The sequence below is a fragment of the Hemiscyllium ocellatum genome, chromosome 2 (assembly GCF_020745735.1).
Source record: "Hemiscyllium ocellatum isolate sHemOce1 chromosome 2, sHemOce1.pat.X.cur, whole genome shotgun sequence".
NCBI lineage: Eukaryota > Metazoa > Chordata > Chondrichthyes > Orectolobiformes > Hemiscylliidae > Hemiscyllium > Hemiscyllium ocellatum.
This window is the reverse complement of record NC_083402.1, coordinates 64935186-64949362: the sequence shown is the minus strand read 5'-3', so window position 1 is coordinate 64949362 and position 14177 is coordinate 64935186. Positions and strand designations below refer to the sequence as shown.

The following is a 14177-nucleotide window of genomic DNA, read 5'->3' as shown; positions in this document are numbered from 1 at the left end:
CCTAATAAATAATAATGTTGTAAAAGAACTTTTAGGGATGAGTAATGACAACATGATAGAATTTTACGTTATGTTTGAAAGTGAAGTAATTCAAACTGGCGTTAAATTTGAAGGAGGGACATTATTGAAACACGAGTCCCAAGGTGGTTGAGTTGGATTAGGAAAATACTTACAGTTATACAGCATGGAAACCCTTCAGTCCAACTCGTCCATGCCTCCCAAATTTCTCAAACTAAACAAGTCCCATTTGTGTACATTTGGCCCATATCTGGCTAAACTTTTCCTATTCATGTATCTGTCCAAATGTCTTTTAAATATTGCAACTGTACCTGCATCCACCACTTCTCTGGCAGTTCACCACCTTCTTCACGAAAAAGTTGTCGCTCAAGGTCCTTTTTAAATCTTTCTCCTCTCACCTTATAATATGTGCCTCATCATTTTATAAACCTCTAAGGTTACTCCTCAACCTCTTATGCGCCAGTGAAAAATGCCCAAGGTTATCCAACCTCTCCTTATAACTCAAACTCTCCAGTCTCAGTCGAATCATTGTCAATTTTTTCTGCACCCTACTCCAATTTAATAACATCCTTCCTATCACAGGGTTATCAAAATTATACAGAATATTCCAAAAGTGGCCTCACCAACATCCTGTATAATCGCAGCATGATGTCCCAACTCCTAAATTCAACGGTCTGAGCAATGAAAGCAAGCTTGCCAAATGCCTTCTTTACCACTCACTTTATTGAAAATTGGATCACAGATAAACAATGTACATGAATCCCTAGATCTCTGTTTCATCTAAACTGGAGGGGGACCAATATCCCGGCTGGAAGATTTGTTAGAACTACTCGGGAACCTTTAAACTAGTACGAGGGGGTTGGGAGAAGGGGATAAGAAGAGAGAAAGTTGAGGATAGTGGAAGACAGGAAGTTAACTAGACAAGAAAAACCAAGGGCATGTCAGAGAATAAAGTAATTCTGATTAAGTAAACTGCAGTTTTTCAATGCAGTTTAACAGATAACGTGGATGAATGCAGAGCATGTGTGGGAATATGGGACAGGGATATCATAGCTATTACAGAAACATGGCTGAGGGAGAGCTAGGATTGGCAGCTCAACGTTCCAGGTATTAGGATACAAGGGATACAAAGGGAGGCAAGAGAGGAAGGCAAGTGGCATTTTTGATTAGGGAGATCACTGCTGCTATACTCAGAGGATATTCACATGGGATTATCCAGTGAATCGATATTTCTATATTTCATCTATATGGGTGGAACTTATTAGGAGTGTATTAGGTTCAAAGAAAAAAAAAATGTGCAACTACTGTGGTTATGTAGCGAGTCCAGTTCAATAAGAAACTATATAACTACTACTGCCCCTCAACATTCAATGGTGTTACCATCACCAAATCCCCACTAAAAAACATCCTGGAGGTTAAAACTGAACTGGACGTGCCACATAAACACACTGGCTACAAGAGCAATTCAGAGGCTAGAAATACTTCGGTGAGTAACTCACCTTCTGATTCCCCAAAGCCTGTCCACCATCTATATGGCACAAGTCAGGAGTGTGATGGAATACTCCTCAATTGCTTAGATGAGTGCAGCTCCAACAACACTCAAGAAATTTGACACCATCTTGATTGGCACCACATTGACAAACACCCATTCCCTCCACCACCAATGCTCAGTAGCAGCAATGTGTATTATTCTACAAAATACACTGTAGAAATTCACCAAAGATCCTCAGGCAGCACCTTCCATACCCACGACCACTTCTATCTAGAAAGACAAGGGAAGCAGATGCATGGGAACACCACCACCTTCAATTTCCCCTCCAAACCTCTCACCATCCTGACTTGGAAATATATCACAGTTCCTTCACTTTCCCAGAGTTAAAATCCTGGAATTCCCTCCTGAATGGCATAGTGGGTCAACCAACAGCCGATGGACTGCAGCGGTTCAAGGAGGCAGCTCACCCCATCCTCTCAAAGGCAGCTAGGGATGGACAATAAATGCTGGTCAGCCAGTAATGCCCACATCCCACAGATGAGTTAAAATAGGATATTAACATTGGTGAAGCGGAATCTGTACAGATAGAGCTTAGAAACATCAAAAGGAAGGAAACAAAGTAAGTTTTGAATATGGATCCGCAAACTATAGTGATAATATTGAGGAAGGCATTAAACAATAAATTAGAAATGCAAGCATTAAAGGTACTGTAGTAATTATAGATGGCTTAAATCTGCGTGTACACTGGGAAACAAAATTAGTAATACTACAGGAGAGGAATTCCTTGAGTGCACTTGGAATGATTGTCTGGATCAATACATTTAGGAATCAAATGGAAAAACAGACTAGAAATTGGCAATCTAACTGTACAAAGCTCCTTGGAGAAATGAGACCAAAATATGGCAGAATTCTTCATTACGATGGAAAATAATGTAATTAATTCTGGGACAGGATCAGACAAATCTATTGGAATTCTTAAAGGACGTAATGGTAGACGTGATAAGGGAGAGCCAGTGGATGACTTTTAGAAGGTATTCTAGAAGATCCCATATAAAAGGTTTTCAAAAAACTCTTTTTTCTGTTCACTGACAGTTTAGTTGTTTTAGTAATATCTCGCATAGTCAATCTTCTCAAGTTCTTGAGTACTGCTTTTTGTTGAGGCTTTTCAGCCTGAGCTCATCACAGCATGTACAAGAATACCAAAACAAAGGGAAACAACATTTTTCAATATTCTAGAGAGTCTGGAACAGTTGCTATGGTTTGGAGGGCTGCTAATCTAACCCAAATATTTAAAAAATGAAGTTAGAGAGAAATCTGAAACTATAGACAAATTAGCCTGACATTAGAACATAGAACAATACAACGCAGAACAGGCCCTTCAGCCCTTGACCTGTGAACTATTCTCAGCTCGTCCCCCTACACTATCCCAAAATCATCCATCAGTACACAAACCAGACATCCCACTCAGATCCATAGTAACACTACCAGGAACACCATCATACAAACTGGCCAAAGAACTACAACAGAAACTGAAACACCTGGTCAGCGGATCCAAACACTCCATACAATCAACACAGGAATTCTTGGACATCATCATAAATATACACATAGACAAAGAAGAAACCATGATCTCATTCGACGTGACGGCACTGTTCACTTCGATTGACAAAACCCTAGCCAGAGAAACAAGAGCCAACCTACTGGACATACAGAACAGACAACAGGACGCGGAACCTATCAACAAAGACGGCATACTTAAACTACTGGACTTGTGCCTCACTACACACTTCACATTCAACAACCAGATATACGAACAAATCAACGGAACACCCATGGGATCACCAATCTCGGGACTCATAGCAGAGGCAGTTATGCAAAGGTTAGAACAAACAGTCCTACCACAAATTCAACCCAAACTCTGGGTCAGATATGTCGATGACACGTTTGTAATCATTAAAAACACGGAAATAGAAAAACCACACCGGATCATCAATGCCACACTCACAGGAATCTGATTTACGAGAGAAGAAGAAAAGGATAGCCAACTCCCATTCCTAGACATGATAGTACGGAGAACACTGAACGGAGAATTCACCACAAGGGTATACAGGAAAGCAACACACACAGACCAAGTCCTAAACTATGAAAGTAACCACCCCAACACACACAAACGAAGCTGCATCAGGACACTATTCAAAAGGGCCACAACACACTGCAGCACACCAGAACTGCAAAAAGAAGAAGAGGAACACCTATACAAGGTATTCGCCAAAAACGGATACCCGCGCAACTTCATCAACAGATGCCTAAGAGAAAGACCACGGAACGAGGACATGCCACAACCCAAAGGACTAGCCACACTACCATACATCAGGAGCGTTTCTGAACTGACAGCCAGACTACTGCGACCCTTAGGACTCATAACGGCACACAAACCAACAGCCACGCTCAGACAACAACTCACTAGAACGAAGGACCCGATACCCAACATGAGCAAAACTAATGTAGTGTACAAAATACCATGCAAGGACTGCACAAAACACTATATAGGACAAACAGGAAGACAGCTAACAATCCGCATACATGAACATCAACTAGCCACAAAACGACACGACCAGCTATCCCTAGTAGCCACACACGCAGACAACAAGCAACATGAATTCGACTGGGACAACACTACTATCATAGGGCAAGCCAGACAGAGAACAGCCAGGAAATTCCTAGAAGCATGGCATTCATTCACAAACTCCATCAACAAACACATCGACCTGGACCCAATATACCAACCACTACAGCGGACAGCTGAAACTGACAACCGGAAGCGGCAAGGACAGACCACTATAAATATCGGAAGAAACATCAAAGAAGCGCTTCGCAGGAGGCTCCAAAGCACTGTTGATGTCGCCTAGCCAGGGGACGGAACGTTTGCAACAAAAACTTCCAGCTCAGCGAACAGAACCACAACAACGAGCACCCGAGCTACAAATCTTCGCCAAAACTTTGATCATCCATCTGCTTATCTAAGGATTGTTTAAATCTCCCTAATGTGGCTGAGTTGACTAAAGTTGACTTAGTATAATGGAAAATATAGAGAGTACATTATAAAAGATTTAATAGCAGAGTAGCTAGAAGATACGGACAAGTTTGGACAGTATGGATTTACAAAAAAAATCATTTTTGACAAATCTTTTAGAATGTTTTGAAGATGTATCTACTGGAATTGATAAGGGGAAATCAATAGGTATAGCTTATTTGGACTTTTCAAAATGCATTTTTAAAAGTCCTAACAATGGACAGAGAACTCACTGGCACACCGGTAAAAAATCAGAGTAAATGGGGTCATTTTCTGAATGACAAGCAGTGACGAGCAGAGTATCACATGGATTGGTGCTTGAAAGCCAGCTATTCACAATATATATTAACGATTTAATTGAGGGATGACAAAACTAGGTGGGAAAGTGAACTGCGAGAAAGATGTAGAGATGCTTCACTGTGATTTGAATAAGATGAGCAACTGGGAAAATGCATGACAGGTGGTAAATGTGGATAAATGTGAGTGATTATCCACTTTGGTAGCAAAAGCAAGGTGGCAGATTATCACAATGGCAAAAGACTGGGAAGGGGAAGGTGAAATGAGACCTGGGTGTCCTAGTATATTAGGAGAAAGTGAGGATTGCAGATGCTGGACAATCAGAGTCCAAACATGGTGCACTGGAAAAGCACAGCAGGTCAGGCAGCATTTGAGGAGCAGGAAAACAGGAATGACGAAGGGCTTCCGCCTGAAACATTGACTCTCTCCTGCTCATCGGATGCTGCCTGACTGTTGCGCTTTTCTAGCGCCACACTGTCTCTGTCCTAGTGCATCAGTTACATAGAGTGGATCTGTAAGTGCAGTGGATAATGAAGGTAGTTAATGGCACATTGCCTTTCATTGTGAGAGAATTTGAGTACAGGAGCATTGAAGCGCTGTGCAACTGAACAGTGCCACGGTGATATCGTTCCGGGAATACTGTGTGCAGTTTGATCTCCTTATCTGAAGGATAGAGGGTGTGACAATAGAGGGAGTGCAATCAAAATTTAACAGACTGATCCTAGGATGGCAGGACTGATTCCTGAGACGGCAGGACTAACATATGAAGACAGACTGATCAATTAGGTCTATATTCACTGGAGTTTAAAAAATGAGGGGGGATCTCAGAAACCTATTAAAGCTCTAACGGGATCAGACAGGCTAAATGCAGCAAGGATGTTCCCACTGGGAGTCAAGAACTATGCTCACAGGGTAGGACAATTAGGACTGAGATGAGAAAACAATTCTTCATGCTGAGCCTTTGGAAATCCTGTGCCTCAGAAAGTGGTTGAGGCCAAAATACCGAATGTTTATAGTTAAATGTAGTTCCTAGGGCTAAACGGTTGAAAGAATATGGGGAAAGGCAGGAACAGGGAAATTAGTTAGTTGATAAGCCATGATCATATTGAACGGTGGAGCAGAATCAAAGGGCCGAATGACCTACTCTTTCTCTTATTTTCTATCTATCTATGATCTGTAGAAGGAGAACATGTGTAACTTATTGTTACATATTATTTGCAAAAACAGGCAGTTTGAGTAGCCCAGCTTGGTCTCAAAGTATGCAACTTTCCATTCTGAGAAGCCATTTTTGGAGCCTGCTGTTAACGTAATACCTATCTTATAAACACAAATCTCTGAATTCCATGGCTTCAAATCTCTATTGGGCAATTTGTCAAATAGTTTTTGCAACTTCAATAAACCACAACCACAGCATCTCCATTATTTGTCCACTTTGTAAAGTTGGTGGTGAATCATGATCTGCCTTTAAAAATTCATGCTGACTTGCTTAATCAGGAATAGTTCTCCATATGGAGAAAATGAGGATTGCAGATGTTGGAGATGAGTCAACAAGTGTGGCACTGGTAAAGCACAGCAGGTCAGGCAGCATCCAAGGAGCAGGAGAATTGACAATTTGGGCATAAGTCTTCATCAGGAATGTTCTCCATATGCTAAGTTATGCCATCCAAGTGATTTACTTCGGTTTACAATTGGATTTAAACTAACTGGTCTATTAGTTCCAAACTTCCTTTCTTCAAGACAGGTATAACAAGTATTATAAATAGCAACACTTAGGTTGTAGAGAGATCAGTCAGCAATTGAATTGTGCTGACATGTAAGCACCCAAACAAATCATGGCTAGCCAGTTCTCTCTGCAGAAGCAGTCGGACCAACTATGCAAATCTAGTACTTCATTTTTTTAATTTCAGATTTCCAAACATTTGCAGTTTTTCTTATATTTTAATATCAAATCTTTGATTAGGGGATCAAGGGTGGGAGAAGACAAGAGAATAGGGTTGAGGAAGCAAACTCACTTGGCTAAATGGCCCATTTTTGTTCCTGTAATTTATGGACTTATTCCATTGTCCAGTCTGCTGTCAGTTTTTTTTATACTCCACTGAATGAAGAAGAAGGAAAGTTGGATGCAATTAACTGGGGTCCTAGTGATTAGCTTATCTTTGGTTTAATGAATTTCTTTATTTCTAGTCACTTTGAGTAACTTCCACTAATTGTGAGAAACTTTTAATTGCCGAGTTCCCTACAATTTCAGTATCTACCGTTTGTGAAAATGGAGGCCAATTATTTACATTAATGTTTTTGCTTTCACTTGTGGGTCATGATGTCACTGACTAACTAGGATTTATTGCCCATCTTCAGTGGCCCTTATGAAAGCGCTGGTGAGCCACCTTCTTGAACCGCTGCAATCAACTGCATAGGTTGGCACACAGGGCCCTTAGGTTGGGAATTCCATGATTTTGACCTAGTGACAGTGACAGAACGATAGTATATTTCCACGTTAGGATGGCGAATGACTTGGAAGGGATCTCACAGGTGATAATGTGTCCACAAATCTCATGCCATCGCCCACTTAAATGGAAGTGATCAAAGATTTGGAAGGTGCAGTCTCAGGATCTTAAGCAAATTTCTGCAGTGCATCTTGTAGTTAGTATATCCTACTGCTACCAAGCATCGGTTGTGGAAGGAATGGATGTTTGTGACATTTCCTGAACTTGAATTATAAACTTGGTCTTTTCGCCTTGCAACTCCTTCCTGTTATGTTAATGGTCTTACTATTAATTCATGTAGAGAAAATATCCTTTCATTACCCTTTATTCTACAGCATTTTTTTGTTCCCCTTCACCTTCCTAATCGTCATTTCTGTTGCTTCTTTATAAGCTCTAGATATTTTTAATTTCAAATTTGTTTCATTATTATTGATCCATGAAATATCTGTGTCTCTAACATAATTTCTCTATAATATAACCTAAAATATGACCCAAATACACAATTTAGTGACATAGTCATCTCACAAATCAACTCCTCTTTACAATTTTGAAAACTGGTTTGGAGAGAAATTCTGAAAAAATTTATTAAATAGCAACACAGCATTCTGCTGACTTAACACATCTCCATACCTGAATATAATATTGCGTTTTTCCAACATTTCCTGTTTGATTTGATTTATCATTGTCATATGTACCTACGTACAGTAAAAAGTTTTGTTTTGTGTGCAATACGGATAGAACATACCATACAAAGGTTAGATCTCATGGAATACAGGGAGAACTAGACATTTGGATACAGAACTGGCTCAAAGGTAGAAGGTAGAGGGTGATGGTGGAGGGTTGTTTTTCAGACTGGAAGCCTGTGACCAGTAGAGTGCCACAAGGATCGGTGCTGGGTCCTCTACTTTTTGTCATTTACATAAATAAGTTGGATGTGAGCCTAAGAGGTACAGTTAGTAAGTTTGCAGATGACACCAACATTGGAGGTGTACTGGACAGTGAAGCGGGTTACCTCAGATAACAACAAGATCTCAACCAGATGGGCCAATGGGCTGAGAAGTGGCAGATGGAGTTTAATTCAGATAAATGCTAGGTGCTGCATTTTGGGAAAGCAAATCTTAGCAGGACTTATACACTTAATGGTACAGTCCTAGAGAGTGTTGTTGCACAAAGAGATCTTGAAGTGCAGGTTCATAGCCCCTTGAAAGTGGAGTCGCAGGTAGATAGGATAGTGAAGAAGGCATTTGGTATGCTTTCCCTTATTGGTCAGAATATTGAGTACAGGAGTTGGGAGGTCATGTTTCGGCTGTGCAGGATATTGGTTCGGCCACTGTTGGAATATTGCGTGCAATTCTGGTCTCCTTCCTATCGGAAAGATGTTGTGAAACTTGAAAGGGTTCAGAAAAGATTTACAAGGATGTTGCCAGGGTCGGAGGATTTGAACTACAGGGAGGGGCTAAACAGACTGAGGCTGTTTTCCCTGTAGTGTTGGAGGCTATGGGGTGACCTTATAGAGGTTTACAAAATTATGAGGGGCATGGATAAGATAAATAGACAAAGTCTTTTCCCTGGGGTCAGGGAGTCCAGAACTAGATGGGCATAGGTTTAGGGTGAGAGGGGAAAGAAATAAAAGAGACCTAATGGGGAAAGTTTTTCTCGCACAGGGTGGTACATGTATGGAATGAGCTTCCAGAGGAAGTGGTGGAAGCTGGTACAATTGCAATATTTAAGAGGCATTTGGATGGGTATATGAATAGGAAGGGTTTGGAGGGATATGGGCCGGGTGCTGGCAGGTGGGACTGGAATGGGTTGGGATATCTGGTTGACATGGACAGGTTGGACCAAAGGGTCTGTTTCCATGCTGTACATCTCTATGACTCTATAATTGCATAAGAGTAACAGAACAGAATGAGGGATACAGTGTTATGGATGTAGAGAAGTTGCACAAAGAGTGAGGTCAAAATTAAATTTGAAATTTAACAGGTCCACTTCGAAATCTAATAGCAGCAGCAAAGAAACTATTCTACAATCTGTCGGTATGTGTATTCCACATCTGCCCGACTGAAGAGGTTGGAAGAGATTATAACCTGGATGGGTTATGATTATGTTGGCTGTCTTTCCAAGGTATTGAGAAGTGTTGATGGAGTCAATGCTTCCAGTGTGAATGATAAAAAGTGGACAAATTTGGAATCAAATTGTGACTTCTTAAAAGAAATCTAACAATCATTTTTTTGTGAAGTTTTTTGAACAGGCTTCTATGGATTTCACTGTACTCATATTCTGCCCTACTTAAAATGTGATGAGAGTTTTCAGGCAAGGCAATGAAATAATAAACAACATTATAAAGACTGCATTTTTGGCTTCTTAGTTAACTGCAAATTCATTTTCATATATTTAGGCTATTATAATTAAGCATAGATCATGACACTGAAGCACTTAAGCATGTTACCTGGTATTAGCTCCATAACAATGTAAATTGGCTGCCTTTGGGTACAGACTCCGATCAGTTTGACAATGTTTGGATGATCGTACTGCTTGAGTATCCTGTATAAAAGTGAAATATACTTATTTACGGAAAGCTTTTTGGGAAGATTTGCAATGTTCATAGCACTCCAATGCAGACATGATTAATCAAGATTCGAATTATCAAGACCAGTGAAAAGGTTGGTGTGCAAAAAAAATGATTAAACCAAAAACAAGAGAAGAGAAAATTTAGTTTTAGCATAAATTGATAAAAAGCACCAGCTTCACACTTCTGTGGCAAAGGTGTTCCACCTTAAGTCTAGTGCTGCAACTGTGATAGTCTTGATGTGAAGCCTTTTCAATTTCTCAATGAGTTCTGATACGGACTGAAACAGTATACACCTCTAGTTCACCTAAGTGAACATTCCATTCCATTAATTTCTTTTCCAGTAATATTCAACTTAATGATGGCTTTTAAAAAGTGTCACTGAATTTGAATCTTTTCAACCATTAAGAATTTGGTTTTGATTCATGTTACAATCTTAAACTCAAATGGACTTGAGGCTGCAAAGATTTTCAATCCAGCTGACAGCCAGATCTGGAAAAGAAAGGTAATATGCAGTCAACTCAGGGAAATCAGCTGTCCAACCATTAGGTATCCGATGACAGAAGATTATGCAATCATTCTCATGAACCATCTAGGATATTGGGTTAACACAAAAATCAGCATGAATTAAAATGAAGGAATCGTTATTAAATTGTAGTTAAATTAAGACAATTAGGACTGAGGTCAACAGTAACTGGCAGCAGCCCATGTATTCAATCTGGATATTCGAAAACAAGATCAGTATTTCATTTCCCACCAGATTGGGGTCTCAGTGCCTGCCTTTTAGCTATAAGCTTGGTATGGATGCTAATCAACTAGATCAGGCAGTTCACATCACAGGTAGCAATGGGAATCTCCATTAGTAGATCTCTTGGTGATGCCTATACTTGGAAGGATTCAGTAATCAGACTGTAGGACCTATCTGAACAGGGAGAGAAAACAAAAGTATTCTTAAGATCAAACTGTATATTTTTTGAGAGAGAATAGTAACCCAAGTTTACCTTAACACAGATGGTCAGACTTAAAGAAAACTTTCCTCTGTTTTAGTAATAAAGTTGACCAAAATAAAGTTGTTGTTCATCAACTTTCAGATAGTAAAGTGATTAGTTATCATCTTACTCAGAAGAATTTGAAACAAGATGAAATCTTTGACAAATATGTCTTAATTATTAACTATGATCACTGCCTTTATCATGAGCATGTGGGAGGAGGGTTATTGTACACGGTCTAGGTACCAATGACCTCAATTGTGAGCCCAGCTCGCAATCGAGAGGCTGGTCATGATTAACTTGAGAGTGTGGCTATGGCAGATTTGAAATTTATAAAGGTATTACAATTTATCATGATGCTATTGGCTCACATCAGCAGTAACAATGGTGACTAACATATATTACGAACATTATTATGCCCATGGGTCAAAATCAATCTCATATTATAAACTCTATAAATTTTTGTCTCCAAATATCTGTGGTGGACTACAAAATGGAAGCAAAATACAATACAGACAGAGATCAGGTGCAAGGGTGTAAAGATAACAATAATAAATCTTTATCTTTTTGGTAACCAATCTTGAACGAGATTGGTATGATCTTGCTTCAACAAAACTTTAAATGGTACATTCAGATTCAAGTTGAGAGTGTGGTGCTGGAAAAGCACAGCAAAAGGTGGATGGAGGAGGAGATAAAGGTGATAGTTTGGAGGGGAGGGTGGAACAGATAGGTGGAAGGACGATTGACAGGTGGAACAGGTCATGAGGGTGGTGCTGAGCTGGAAGATTGGAACTGGGGTAAGGTGGGGGGGGCGTGGGGGGGAGGGGAAATGAGGAAATGAAGTCAACAATGATGCCCTGGGTTGAAGGGTTCTGAGGCGGAAGATAATGCGTTCTTCCTCCAGGTGTCAGGTGATGAGGGAGTGGTGATAGAGGAGGCCCAGGACCTGCATGTTCTCAGCAGAGTGGGAGAGCAAGTTGAAATGTTCAGCCACGGGGTGGGGTTGTTTGGTGTTGATATCCCAGAGATGTTCTCTAAAGCGCATTCAGGTTCAAGTTTGCCAGCATGAAAAATGAAAGAAAATTGCTTCCTTTGCATTCTCCAAATAGGAATCCTACCTTGCTTCTGATAAAAATTTAATTTTCAGCTCTTGTGGCAAATCTTCTTTGCACGTTTTTACAGCCACTGGAGTTTTATCTTTCAATGTTCCCTTGAAAACTTCACCAAAATTCCCCTGAAAAGTACAACATTTATATAATCATAAACAGATAACTTTCAGATTAAAACACGACGGTAATGCAAAAGTATGAAAATATTTTTTGACTCCATTGTTTCCTGCAAGAATGCCTTCTAAATCCCTTTCTGTACTTTAATATATATGTTTAAAATGTCTAAAGGAAACTTGCATATTCATGTTAAATATCCATGCCAACGTTTACAACAGTATTGAGAAGCTCTGCAAGCTTAGGAGATATTTCTGCTCTCTGCAGTTAAAAAACACTAAGTCTAAAGAAAGCCAGGTTATTTTTCGTTCAGCAAGTGCTGAAAGCTGTGACTTTTAATATAGTAAATCAGAGATTTTTGTGAGTGTCAACCAGTCACTCTCTGCCTCCAGCAAACAAATCAAGCATTCGGAGATGAGCAATCAAGAAGCTGTGTTTTGGTCAGCACAAAAATCATCTCAGAAAATCCTGTGAACAGGTGCACAGAAAAGCCTTTTCTCTATTTGTAACATCCATGTTATTTTCCCTGTCTGTGGAAATAGAGAAACAGCTAATAAGGGAGTTGAGTTTAAAGAAGTAGTGACATACTGTTGGTTCATAATTGTTTCCCTGTAACATGTCTATTTATTTGTAATAAATCGGAATTCTTGTTCAGTACAGAAACCTGATCTGTGCTTTCTACCAAATATAAAGTTAGGTAAATTGGGGAGTTCCGCACATTTTTAAAAAAATCTTTAACTTAACTGTGACAACTCTGGGAATAGTGCAGCTTGATTTCCAGCTTGCTATCCCAGAGAGGCATTACAGTAACAGACAAAAAGGATGCAATGGACATCATGAAGAAACAAATATCATGTGAAAATGATGCATGACTTGCTATATTAAAATCACAAAGGGATACAGAAAGAAACAAAGGAAAGATCAACCAGAAACAATGGAGAAGAAGAAAAGGTCAAGGAAAAAGGACATACAACAAGATGGAGGTGATGGCTTTGATCTCAAGTTGTTGAACTCAATTTTCAGTCCAGAAGGCCAGATGGAAGGCAAGTTATGGTTTCTTAAACCTCCATGGAGCTTCACTGAACACAGCAGAAATACAGGGACAGAAATGCCAGCATAGAAGCAAGATGGAAGATTAAAACAACAAGCAAACGTTAGCTTGGGTTCATACTTACAGACAATATGGAATGTTCACAGCATTGTAAACAGTCCACATTACATCTCTCTAATATAAAGAAATTCATACTTACAGAATCTAATACATTGTAGTGTATTGAAGGCAGTGCAAGCAAATTACTGTTTCACTTTGAAAAGGTTTTTGGGGCCTTGGACAGTGAAAAGGGGAAATTCAACATCTGTATGAATTTGAAACATTAATTCCTTTTCAGCCACAGATGATACCTGACCTGCAGAACTTAACCAGCAGTTTTTTTGTTTTTACATTCAAGATATTTCATAAACATTAATTTATTTTTTCATAATCAGGAAACTATAGGTGAAATGTTCCTAAATGTACACAAGATACACTGAATAGTGGATTAGCACAAATGCCTGGAAAGGAACTGGTTTTACTTCCAACAAGGGTCCTTCATAGGCATGCACTCTAATCTACACAATGACCCAATAGTCGCAGTGTGTTGGAGAGGTGAAAACAGAACTATATTCTATGCGAGCTGAACATCGAAAGTGTCTATAAAAAGGAAAGAAGAATGTTGCCAATATTTATTAAATGATGTGTATTAAAGTAACAATTGAGTGAATCCAAAAATAAGTTTCCAAAAATAAGAATAAAAGTTGGAAAAGAAGCAAGTATTTTGGCAAAAATAATTTAGTCATTTATCTTGCTATCCACAAAGTTTATTGTTCCTAATTTAATCTATTGTGAAATGAAACTAACCTCCACTACTTTGGAGATGAGAAATCAGAGAAGAAAGATAAGTGTCAAACTCCAAACTTCTGGCACAGTACTTTTGTCCTGCACCACCCAAGCAGGGTTCCAAATATATTTGTAAAGGCTGTTTTTATTTAAGCAT

At 39.4% G+C, this 14177-nt stretch overlaps 1 protein-coding gene across 1 annotated transcript in view; it reads right to left on the bottom strand.

The window, feature by feature from the left end:
• fer (fer (fps/fes related) tyrosine kinase) overlaps positions 1–14177 on the bottom strand; it is a 226968-nt gene that overhangs the window by 53109 nt on the left and 159682 nt on the right. The window contains exons 14-15 of the mRNA XM_060837245.1: positions 12040–12155; positions 9813–9907 (exon numbers count right to left, since the gene is read on the bottom strand). Coding sequence (XP_060693228.1) covers positions 9813–9907; positions 12040–12155 — 211 coding nt within the window. The remainder of the gene's footprint in view (positions 1–9812; positions 9908–12039; positions 12156–14177) is intronic.